Source organism: Pseudopipra pipra, chromosome 4 (assembly GCF_036250125.1).
Source record: "Pseudopipra pipra isolate bDixPip1 chromosome 4, bDixPip1.hap1, whole genome shotgun sequence".
Classification (NCBI taxonomy): domain Eukaryota; kingdom Metazoa; phylum Chordata; class Aves; order Passeriformes; family Pipridae; genus Pseudopipra; species Pseudopipra pipra.
This window is the reverse complement of record NC_087552.1, coordinates 30,901,070-30,913,859: the sequence shown is the minus strand read 5'-3', so window position 1 is coordinate 30,913,859 and position 12,790 is coordinate 30,901,070. Positions and strand designations below refer to the sequence as shown.

Here is a 12,790-nt window from a genome sequence, read left to right as displayed (position 1 = left end):
GGCCTCAGAGCTACTTCTTCAGAATTGTTCTTTAGGATCTGCCTGCAGGGCAGACATTGTCACAGGAGAGCAGCAGGTGTGGCCCTGGGACTTCAGTCACCTTTTGCAAATGTGGTACTTGCAACACTAGTTCAAAGTAGGTTGATTGCAGTTCATTCTCCTGAGTCACAGCACTAATGTATATCTGGAGGAGGACATTGCTGTACAAATTGGCTCGAGCTTCAAGTGTGAACTCTTTAATTAGAAGGTTTTGATATATTTAATGAATAAAATGTATATGCATTATTCACAAAAAATACCTTTACAATTCAGAAGTCATACAACTGACAAAAAGCAGTAACATGGTTGCCGTCAAAAACTGTGACCCTTCAAAAACCAGTCAACCAAACAGAAAAACTAAACCTGTGAAAACTCCCCAAATCACACCATTCCCATTATTTTCATGTAATTGACCTTCCCAATAAGGCTTTTACTATCATTTTTCACATCATGAGCAAAAAGTACCATTTTTAGTTACAGTGGTGTGAGTTTTCAGGTGGGTGTTCAGGCAATAAAGGTTTAGATTATAAAACAAACTTTAAATATCAGAATTCTGTTCAACTCTTGCCATGACAGCAAGAAACAAGAAGGCACAAGGGTGTCTGCGTGAAATCTTGAATCTTAATTTAAGGGTACTCCCTCAGTTTAGAAAAACAATTGTTTCCCATAGATGGTCCTCCAGGGTTAATGCTTGTTGTTGCACAGCTGTATGCTGCTGTGCTGAGTTTCCTACTGCTGTAGTGGGAAAAAGAGAAATCAAAATAACAGTGTATTTAGAAGAGTAATAATTAAGATGATTTAAAATAAGGAAGGATCTCAACTAATGTAGCAAGGCTACTGCTGATAATTCTCTCTACTGGCTACTTCTTAGCCACTCTTTTACTGTAGAATTATACTTTGCTAATATGGTACAAAACCTCTTAAAAATCATGAACCAGGTTCTCTGTGAATAGAGTCTATATGAGTACATCATCCACCCAGGCTTGGGCAAAGCACTTGACACTGTCCGGCATGACATGCTCGTCTAAACTGGAGAGACATGGATTTGATGGATGGACCACTCGGTGGACAAGGAGTTGGCTGGATGGTCACACACAAGGAGTTGCAGTCAATGGCTGGATGTCCAAGTGGAGATCAGTGATGAGTGGTGCTTCGGGGTTGGTATCGGGAGTGATTCTGTTTAACGTCATTGTTGGTGACATGGACAGTGGGATTGAGTGCTCCCTCATCAGCAAGCTCACTGCTGACACTGAGCTGTGTGGTGTGGTCAACAGGCTGGACGGAAGGGATGGGATGATATCCAGAGGGACCTGGACAGGCTTGAGAGGTGGTCCTGTGCAAAGAAGTGGGACTTGGGGGTACTGGTGGATGATAAACTTGACATGACCTGTCAGTGTGCGCTCGCGGCCCAGAAAGCCAACCGTGTCCTGGGCTGCATCAAAAGAGGAAAGGTCAAGGGAGATGATTTTGCCCCTCTGCTCTGGTGACACCTCGCCTGGAGTACTGCATCCAGGTCTGGGGTCCCCAACATAGGAAGGACATGGACCTGTTGGAGCCAGTCCAGAGGAGGGCCACGAAGGTGATCAGAGGGCTGGAGCAGCTCTCCTGTGAGAACAGGCTGAGAGAGCTGGGGCTGTTCAGCCTGCAGAAGACAAGGCTCTAGAGAGACCTTACAGCACCTTCCAGTACCTAAAGGGGACTGACAAGAAAGCTGGAGAGGGACATTTTACAAAGGCATGTAGGGATAGGACAAGAGGGAATGGCTTTAAGCTGACAGAGGGCAGGTTTAGGTTAGATATTAGGAAAAAAGTCCCTACTGTGAAGCACTGGAACAGGCTGCCCATAGAAGCTGTAGATGCCCCATCCCTGAAAGTGCTCAAGGCCAGGCTGGATGGGGCTTTGAGCAACCTGGTCTAGTGGAATGTGCCCCTGCCCATGGCAGGGGAGTTAGAACTAGATTAAGGTCCCTTCCAACCCAAACCATTCTGTGATTTACTGTAAGTCTCAATTTATTTTCACCCCACCTGCGAGACACAGGGAAGGGAAAGAGCAGCCGTAATCTATACATTTTGCACTATATTATGAAACAGTCACTTCTGAAATTTTTAAAGAACTCTTTTGTAGACACACAAAATGTAAATTTCTTTCTAATAGAAAAAAAAAAGTGGTTTGAGCCAGTTGAGATCAAGATGATGAAGCTTTTAACATTTGTGGAGATATCAGCTACCAACTTCAAAGCAGCAGTAGCTGGCAGTGCTTGGACTTAGCGACAGGAAGGCTCAGCAAGGGCAGCTAACACTGCTCCCAGTATGCCAGCCTGCATTAAGAGGCTCATCAGTCACCTCACACCCTTTTGATTGAATTAATACAACCAAAACATGGGATCCTTTTTGCTGCCAAGGGCCTGATAGAGCAGCCTAAATACAACCACCACCTTCCCATTCCCCTAAATGGAGCTAAAGGCAAATTCTAAATACTCAACAAGTGAACTCTGTACAAAGCAAACCAGCTTTGGTTTATATCTGCATAGCAGTCATTGATGGAGCACATAAGTCAGAAGCAGCAGCCTCAAGGAATTTGGTATCTGCTAAAGACAAAACAACCCCACAGGGCAGGAGGGTCTGCAGGATAGAAGGCAGAGCCTGACAGTGAAGTGTTGATGTCAGAACACTTTGCAGACCAGGAGGCTGTTCTAAGTGTGGTTGTATCAAGGCTAGGAACTCAAGAATTAGGATTGAGGCTTTGACCCCAACCTGCAAGTCTCATTTAGCTACTCCAGTGCTCTCTGATCTAATGATTGCAGATGCCATCTGTGCAACAGCATTAGGCAGGGTGAATTAAGGACAGTTTCATGCAGATTTTCAGCAGTAACCTTCAACAAAGAGAGGGCCAAGGAAAATGCTCACAAATTAAAAGCTGACACCAGACACTGTTGCGACAATCTCATCTACTCATTGCTGGAAGTCTTTTAGGAGGTCAGTCCTGAGGGTGGAGAGCTGATACTTACTATCACATATAGCTGAAGTATCCTGTATCTGAGGTTGCAGAAGAGGAGAAGAAAGTTGTCTAAAAAGATGCTGGCAATGCTGTAAGTAGTGAAGAAAGAATTTCTAGCGCTCAGCCTTGGCTGCAGAATTTAATTTTAACTGTGTTAAAAATAGAAGCATATGATAGGAACCTTAACTAAAAAATTTACAGCTAGAGTATTCATGCTGTGATTTTACTGTGGCCCCTTCCCACTGCACTTGTGTGGTGCGGTGTCAGTGTTCTGTGATGTTCTCATTTCAGTTCTGAGCACCCTTCTACCTACACACTTTCACAACCACTGACCTCAGCAGCACCTTGCCAGTGATTTATGGCCTTGTGTGCATGCTCAACATGGAGAGTGTTTGTTTTTTTACACATAAAGAAAAAGCAATTGAGTTTTCAATCAACTCTCTTTTCTCAGACTGTGTGAGGGAGAAGAGGGAATAGCACGCTGCTGGTCTTTTTGCCCTTGTTGCCTGCATCGTCCTTGCAATGCTGTTTACAAATACTCCAAAGTTCATTGGATTCTGCTTCAGGCAATGGCCACATAAAACCAAGTTACAGCAGACAGGAGGTCAAGATTTATCAACCCAAATGCTTAGAAGCTTACCTGCACTGGGTTGGCTGTTGAGTGCAAGTCATCCCTGTCCCCTCAGAAGCACAAACTTTCAGGTAGTAAATATACAGAGAGAATTCTGCTAAACAGTGTGAGGAATGCAATAAAATACAAATTCCTAAGTTGTCATGACCTGTAATTTGCTGCGCCTTTTTCTGCCCATTGTAATGGCAAATTTAAACTCAGTCTTGAAGAGCCCCATGGCCAAGCCAGATCAATGATTAGGGATGACTGCAGTGGGAACAGAAAACCACCAGGAATGCTGCTTCTCTTCTGACTGTACTCCAACACACATCCCACATCAGACCATACGGTCTGAATTTCAACTGCAATAAAGCAAACTGCAGGAGCGCTCAGGTGCTGCCGTGAGGCAACACAGCTGCAAAAAGAAGGCAGAGTTTACTGAGCAACACAGCTGTGCATGGTCCCAGTGAGAACTAAGCCTTCCTTCTAAGACCATCCTAGTCCCAGACCAAAACTGTGAGATCTTCCATAGGGTGTACATGCATTTCTCAACTGTCTGCAGCATGTACTGTGAAGGACCCTGACCTTCCCTTTATCTGTGTCTGTGGGGTCCAGCTCATGACCCTGCAAATGATTCCATCTCGCCTGCTGGTTTTGACCCAGAAAAAGACTGGTGAAAGCTGTGCCAGACCCCACGTTAACCCAGCACATACACAGGCAGCAAATTACTCCATGCAACATCCACTGCCTTGTCATGGCAGCCGTTGGAGAAAGGCCTGCATCTGAGCTCAGTACCACCATGATGCTCACAAGAGTGCTTGAAGGCCGACAGCTTCACTGTTCCCTCCATGCACAGCCATTTTGTGTAAGCAAAGCAAAAGTTCTCCTGCCATATGGTTGCATCAGCCACAGCTTTAATTATCTAAAGCATTTACACCCACTAAGCAGGCATTGCCATCAATAAGTTATATTTTACCTTCTCACTTCTGAAGCTTAAGAGGCCACATATTCAGGCTGGTCTGAGAGGCTGCCAGATTTTTTTCTCACTGGAGCTCAAACCCCAGTGTTACAACCCTGGAGTTTTACAACAGACATTGGTTAGAGTTTCCTACACCAAGCTGCACTTGGACACCAAGAGACACCAGTTGTTGGCTCAGGCTGCAGCAAGGGATACCGAGACCCAGAGCCGCTCCCTCTCCTTTGAGGTGGAGATGGCATTTTGTCTGAGCTCTGGCCAAACTGACACAGCAGCACTGAACCAGAGAGAGTTTAGTTGTCTTGGACTTGACTCGTCCACAGTATTTTTTTGTCTAAATCTAAGCTAGTTATTTTTAAACTAGACTGCAATAAAACACAGCTACTGTGGAACTGGCTTCATCAGAATTGTAAGTTTGCAGGTATTTAGTCCACAATATGTAATTGCATGCAGGCAGTCTGCCGAAGTGCCAAAGTTATTTGGTTGAGAAATGCAGCCTTTGCACAAAAGTTCCATCAGGGCTTCTAGCCCAGAGACTTCAGTCTTAATTTAATCCAGCTGCCACACAAGAACCATTATAATCAATGAACAAAAAGAAGATTTGCACAGTCAGCAACAAAACGCCACTTTAAGTACCTACATATTTGAGAGTCCAAGTAATGCTCCTATTCATAAATAAGAGGCTTCCAACTGAGCATATAACAAATGAAGTACATTGATGCTGGGCCACAACATGTTTAGAAAAGCTGGAGGCCCCTAAAAAATAAAGTGCATTTAGTCAGAGTTGGACTTTGACCGCCAACAAAGTCACTGAAATAGCATTGCACTCTGTGGCTGTCTGTGGTCAGACAGCTGGCACCACTGTCATATTACCCAAATACTATTTATGCAAGTCTGACACCACCTTCACAAGGAGCAATTTCTACCCTCCTTTGCACAGTTCTCGCCCAAACCATCACATGGCAGTGGTCTCCACTTGGACAGGTACCATAGGACATGGTGATATTAATTTTTCAAGTTTACTATGAGCTTTTTCTTTCTGGTCTCTGGTAAATCAGAGAAAAAAATGTAAATTCTTACTGCATTTCACATAGAGGCAGGTGCCCCCTGCTAATCTGCCGTGTTTTACCTTTGGTTTGCTCATTAATGAGAGTGGCCCAGGTGTCATGTAGACTCTGTGCTGATAATGCTAAAAAGCTGCAAGGAAGAATATACTGTAATTATCTAAATCAGATCTGGACACAGCAGCATCATTACTGTACAGGGCCAGAGCTATCCGAGTTAAAAGAAAAGAAAGGAAAATCCCAGTATTCTACTCCTAACCACAGATGCAATTTAAACGTTACAAATGTAATAGGAGCCGTCATAAAAACTGCAGGCATGACATAGCAATTTCAGTAAACACAGCACAGTAAATTGCTTATTAAATCAAGCTGCCCTCAAACAGGAGCTGTGGCTACAAATTCAGATGATACAATGACATAATTTAACTGCTACAAATCACACCACTCCCATCCTTTTCTTTCCAACCCTGAGACTTTTGTGTGTCTTAGGGGACCTCGAAAACCCTTCCTGAAGCACAAAACCTTCTGTGAGGCTTAAGCAGAGTTCACAAAAGGGTAGGAAGTGCGTACACTCTGTGCTGAGTGGTGAACTTCTCTTAGTAAACAGAACTTAACCTCTTGAACTTAAACCCTTGGACTCTGCGGGATGCCGCAATGTTGTTTGCAAATGTTTTTCTCTGCAGGACTGAACAGACCACTTGGGCATTGTGTGCACAGGCCAAAGAGCAATTGGAATGGCGTTGGTGGCAGAAATGCTATTCAGGCTTAATGTCTGTCCAGTTCTGCTCCCATTCCAAAGCACAGCGCCCCTGCCGATGCCCAAGGTCCACCCCAATCCCGCTGTGTTTTCTCCCATTCTAGGAAGTTTACCCATCTTACTAAAAGGCAAATGCACTAAGTGGGTACTGCAGCAGGACACTGCTGAATTCATCCGACCTTTTACAAAGTGACAAACCCCTCTGAAACCCCAAAGAAAGAGAAAAGAAGTAATTTATGAACTGGATGCTTGGAAGGATGTATCTGGATGTGCTGGTGTGAGGGACAGCCCATGCCTGCTACTGGAAATTTTCTCATCCCCACAGAATACAGCTGAAAACAGTAGTTCTCATTTCTGTTCTTCCAAACTAAGGTCAGAAGTTACTAGGGCAAAGGTACCAGGACAAAAAAGACAGTGCATCTTTCACGCCCAGAACTGCAACACTAACAACTTGATCTCATTCGAAATACTGTAATATTCTTTAGGGCACAAATGGAAAAAATCAAATTTAAGAAAAATACCTAAAAATAAAGATAGTAAGTACAGCACATGAATTGCAGCTGTCCAAAGATCAGCATATGCAAAGGGGATGCTGTTCTGAATGAAAGTTGCTGAGTGCTTTAGTCCAATTAATACAAACCAGGTGTACATGTGCTGAGACTAACCCATGTGGCATCCAAAAATGGCCAAAGGTAAAAGAGAATGACCACAACTGTTTTAAGACAGTGTTCACTTTTTAGGTAGGGTGCCAGTAAGGTTCCTTGCTATAGCAGAGCAGCTTAAAAACACATTCCAAGGCTACATGATTAGAAATGTGGCATTCACAGTATGAAACATCTAGCAGGAGACTGGAAATTAACTTTGGTATCACTGAGCCACCACCTGCAGTCTTTGGAATAGATCTGCCAAGGCCAAGACACTTCATTCGTGACTGATGCTGAGCCAATGTGCCAAAGAGAGACTGCTCTAGTCACACACCCCCTGAGTGTGGGGAAAACCAGACCACAGAGCATTCCTGACTCTTCCAGCATAATGATGTTGCCCTCCAGGGGCCTACAGGCTGGACCACAGGCACAGGGTTTTTTGGGAAAAGAATGTATGACTGGTGAGAGATGGGATCACACATTATCCAACTGGAGGGAAGGAGCTTATTAAACAAGCATTTGGCTGAAGAACTTACACATGCAGATGTGATTAATCTCAAAAGATCAACGTTTTCAAGCTAAATCACAGGTTCTGCATTTTGAAGACAGGAAGAGGCAATTCCTGCCAATAGTTTTTGTGCTGGGTGCCAGACATTATGCTGCTATCACAACTAAGACATAGCTGCAAGTCTGACCCCACTGAGGAACCAAGTGTAGGGTTATATGCAAAGGTACACGCATGATCTCCACTTTTACAGCCCTGAGCCAAGGTCACTGCACTCATCCACCTCTTCCTTTCGGGGAGCTGACAGACAGATTTTCCATTTGCAAGGGGACACTGCACAAACACAGTTCTGATCTTTCAGTAAGAAGTCTTCCACACTACTCCAGATTTCAAAGGCTGACTTTATCCTGCTGGATGTAGAGCATAAGCTCTACTACAGCTTATGAGGCAAATCTTCTCCATCCTCAAATTTACAGATGCTTTTTTGAGCAGTCCACATTTTAAAAGCCCCACGTAGCTTAATAGACTTGCTGGGATAAAACTGCCATGACTTTGTAGATTTGTTGAAAACACCAGTTAAAATTAACAACCTCTAAAGAAATCCCTTCTACTCAGCAAATAAAGATTCTTATTTTAGAATACAAACAAAGGAAGGGAATGTTCATGTAGTAACCTTATTGCCTTGAGCACTGGTCTGCAGAGTTCTTCATTTAAAAAAAAAAGCAAAATAATTCTTTACAATTCCTTTTTTAAAAGTCCTTCAGAAAAAGGATTAGATTGCTTCTGCAATTTAGCACTTGTTTCTGAACCACTAGAAGTCAGCTGATCACACTTTTCTTTCGCTCATGTGGAGTTTCTAGCACAAGAGGTGAGAAGCAGCACTGACCCTACATCAATAATGCTAAAACACTTTCAGCACACATTACTGACCCCCCTGAGGCCAGGCCCATGAGTACAGCATGAAAGGCAACATTGCTGGTAGTAGTGGGGGAAGTGGGGAAAGAACCCACCATGGCCTAGGACAAGTTTTAAAAAAAAATAATAATAAATCAATAAATCTTATTACCCATTTACAACAACAATGCAGGGGTTAAAAAAAGAAAAAGAAAGTGCTCTCTTCATTCTGGACAACTAAGATTTTAAAAAAATCTCACAGCCCTGTCTTCAGCTTCCAAGAAAGCTTGTGAGGTGAAAAAGGGCCATGTGGAGGTCACTAGGTGATTTACAGGATGGATGCAATGGCACCTAAAAAAATAAACAACTTAGAAATGAAAGCAAACCAGAGAGACTCAGCTAGGGAGCAACATGACCCCCAGCCATCGTGGAAGTGAAGAATGTGAAGCAAACAAGTGAAGATGGACCCAGAGAAGTTCTTGAGGTGATTTTGTTAGAGGTAGACTTTGGGATTTTTTTTCCCCTGGGAAGAGCCTACAGCAGTCTGACACAATGAATGCAGACGCTTTAATCTATAGCTTGTAGATTAAAGGCAGAACTTTCTGAACCATCTAAAGGATTTAGAAGCTTAAATTGCACTGCAAATTCCAGAGGAATTTGACCTGTAATTAATTAGACTCTTCTGGAGTTTCTTTGTTTTTTGTTTTAAAAGTGGTTTTTTTCCTTGCAATCTCTGAGAAAGTGTGTTTCAACATCAGGATGTGATTAACTGGAACATCCCCACATTATGGAACTACAATGACCAGGAGAACTAATGTATGCAAGTGTTATTTCTGATTTCTGTTTCTTCACATTTTTTGGAGCCACTGTTAGTTTCTATCCTGGAGATATGGGTTTAAGGCTTTCTTGAACTAAGCCACTTTTTGTGCAGCCAACTACAGCACACTGGAAGCACAATTATGTGACTAAGATAAGACAAAATGCAGTGGTGATGCACCAATTCATCATGTTTGGGTTCTTCTAATGAAGCCCATTACTCACAGCAGAGCATTTTCTCAAGCAGTTAGTCACCAGCAGACAGCTTTCCCCATTACTCCTTCCTTTTCTGCAGCTGGTGAATAGTCTGGTCTTCCCCTCACCATCCCAAAAGTGCAATATTAGGAAAAGTCAACACCTACATTAAAAGTAAACAAACAGTATTTAACTTTCCCTTAAGCAAAAAAAAAATTAACAGTAAAACAGAACACCTTTCAGGAGCAAGCAAACCTTTTTCATTTAATAAAAAAGAAAAAAACAGACAAAAACAGCCTGCTGTCCATTTAACACTACAGAAAGATACTGAATATCTTCCTTTAGCTTATTAAAATAAGCATAAAAATAAACTACATACTAATAACAGCTTGCATAGAAACATTTTGTTTTGTACTTTGTGCAAATCTTACTAAATAAGGCATGCTTGCAGAGATGTAGGTAGCAATGCAGTAGTTACCCAAGAATGCCGAGAAACTGCAAGGAAAATTCCAGGCAGTCTGCAATCCACATCCACTTACACAGTTCATTTGACTTCAAAGCCCAACAGCTGATAGCTGCAGATCTGTCTGCACCATAAGGCAATATGGTATGTGTAGGGTCCAGCACCTGCTTTCAGCTATTCAGGGGTTTAATACACATAAGATCACTTGAATTCAAAAACCTGACCCACTAGTTAAAAAGATGGCTTCAGATGTGGATTGGTAAGAACCTGGTTTCAGGGAAAAGGAAGGGAAGAGGAAAATGACACCAAGAAGCACAGTCCTTCACATAAAGGGGTTTTGTGCAGACTGTGCATGTCTTTTTATACTGTGAACTTGCCCCACGGGGCAATGTTTTTTTCAAACAGTCTCCTAACAAGTTATCCAGAAGTGTATATCTGGAACAGAAAAAGCTAACATGTTTGCCTCTCTTAGCCAGCCTACAAGTGTCTATTGCAGAAATTCAACAGGAATTAGTAACACTAAAGAAGGGTGGCTGTGTAAAGAGGAAGGGATGAAGAAGGAAGCTGCAGTCAGAGCAGTATCAGAAATCTCTCAAATAAGTTATGTAGCACAGAGGGAAATTATAAGGCCTAACTGGAATAATATTTTGCCTCCTTCTTCCCTCTCTAAATCAAGTATTTTCAGGAAATATTAAAGTACAACCTTCTTTTGTAAGCAGCTTTGCATTAAAAATCTGTTTAAATTCCAAAAGCTTTTTTAAAACATGTTTAAAAAACCCACTAATAATAATCTTCAAAATCCCCCAGTACTTTGTAACATAAAATGGAATGTTCTTGGGCTAGAGCTGCCAACTCCTTCAGGAACTCTGGGAAAAGGGCAGCTGCAAGCACGGCGTTCCTCACGTGGGCAGGAAGGCTGGGATGAGCCAGGCCTTTCTTTCCTTTCTGTCCCAGGAAAGGCTGCAGTACAGCTGGGTAAGCTTCAGAGAGGTTCCTTCCTTTCCCCGCCATACTGCTGTGCTGGACATTACCTAAAGCCAGGAGAAGAGGGAGAGGCAAAAGCAGGAAAAAAAAAAAAAAAGACTGTATATTAAGCACACACAGTATATGTACAGTGTCCAAACCTAGTTTACAAGGATTGTGTTCAGAGCTGTAATCTGCAGTACCCAGACTGTGCGGGGATCCAACACTCCAAAGTTCTACGTGGCCTTATTCTATTGTATTTTTTATTATCTATCTTTCCCCAGGTTATATATTATTCAGTTCCAGCTCTGAAGAGAGAAATATGTGGGCAGAAGAGGAGTCAAGGGAAAGAATAATATGGATTTACTTTCTGAAATAGTAGATAATATCTACCCATCTAGACCCAGCATGGTTGTCTCCATTCCAATGATATCGTGCTCTATCCCTCCCCCAGATCAAACTGACATTTTGACTTTACTTCTTCTCCATCCTCTCCCTGTGAATCATCATGTAAATGGGTTTGAGGCTGAGTTCTAAGATCACAGCATGAGTTTGAAGCAAGCGAGAATTTAAGGGGAAAAAAGGTTTAAAAATTTGATTTTTCTGCAGCTTCGGGCCCCACTAACTACACTTACCTTAAACTCTCTGCAAAGCAACTAAACATTAAAAACAGAACAAGCAAAAACCACTGCATGCTCTGCTATAGTGTGTGCTGCTGCCAGAGTTCAGAGGATCAGAGCTCAAGCATCAGAATGCATGGAATTACAGTGACAGCAGCACCTAAATTTCAATCAACTGCTCCTTGTTTCAACCTGAAGCAGAGCTGCCCTTTAATTAGATGATAATTAATTTAGTGAAACTAAAAAGGTGACAAAATTTAACACTGATGGAAAGAAATACTTTACAAAAAAAAAATTAACCTGCAGAACTCACTGCTACAAGATGTCATTGAGGCCAAAAGGATGGGCAGATAAAATCCTGTTTAACTTACAAGTGGATGCTCTCAGAAGCTGTTTAAGTAAATCATTAAAAAAAAATAAAAGTACTTATATTAACTCACATACTGCAGATAAGCCAAACACTACATTTCTGCATTAAGAGGTTTCCCTTAAAATGCAATTTATGTTAAAACAACTCAGTCTCAAGTGACATCAGCCTTGTTCTGAAATCTCTCCAAGTATCAAAGGCGAGGAGCACAGCCATCCCTCTGTTCAACAGCTCTGCACTTTTGTTCCTTGTTTGTCCTTCTCCAAAGGCACTGTGGAACACTTCCAAACACTCAAAAGAAATTTTCATCTTAATCATTTAACAGACTCGTACTTTTCTTGAGTTTAAAACACCTTTCCAACCCCAGACTTATCAATCATTCATGCTGTTATTCTACACATTTCTATCTACTAGAGACAGAGTACAGGAATTTCAATTCTGTGGAAAAATCTGACTGTGGGAGGAAAAACAACTTACATTATGAATTACAATAAAAGGATAAAGTTTTGAGCTTCCCCTGAAGATTTTTTTTCAGATTTTCTAATGTCAAAATGTTTCATAATTAAGATTTTAAATTTTGATTTAGATTTAGCTGCTTATTTGGGGGGAAAAAACCCCAAAACAGCAGAAAAGCACAGAAAGCTGATCTAGGAATCAGAGATTCCAGTTCTTTGGTCAAGATTGTTCACTTCTTTCTAGGATCAGGAGGCAAACTAAATCATACAACTGAAACTTATGAAAATGAGTACTCTGAAAGTGGTTACCAACACACTGAAAGAAAGGCAGCTTTTCCCATGGAATCTACATCATGACAGCTCTGTATATGTAACTAGAATCCAATCTACTGTGTAAGGAAACCACAAGCTACTGCAAGCAGAAA

The 12,790-nt window shown here is 42.0% G+C and overlaps 1 protein-coding gene across 6 annotated transcripts in view; it reads right to left on the bottom strand.

Annotated features, from left to right (window-relative positions):
* Positions 1 to 214: 214 nt before the first annotated feature.
* Positions 215 to 12,790, bottom strand: part of FHIP1A (FHF complex subunit HOOK interacting protein 1A) — a 96,322-nt gene continuing 83,746 nt past the window's right edge. For all 6 annotated transcript variants that reach the window (XM_064652223.1, XM_064652222.1, XM_064652221.1 and 3 more), the window contains one exon: positions 215 to 10,991. In XM_064652223.1, the coding sequence (XP_064508293.1) occupies positions 10,741 to 10,991 (251 nt within the window). In that variant the 3' untranslated portion in view covers positions 215 to 10,740. The remainder of the gene's footprint in view (positions 10,992 to 12,790) is intronic.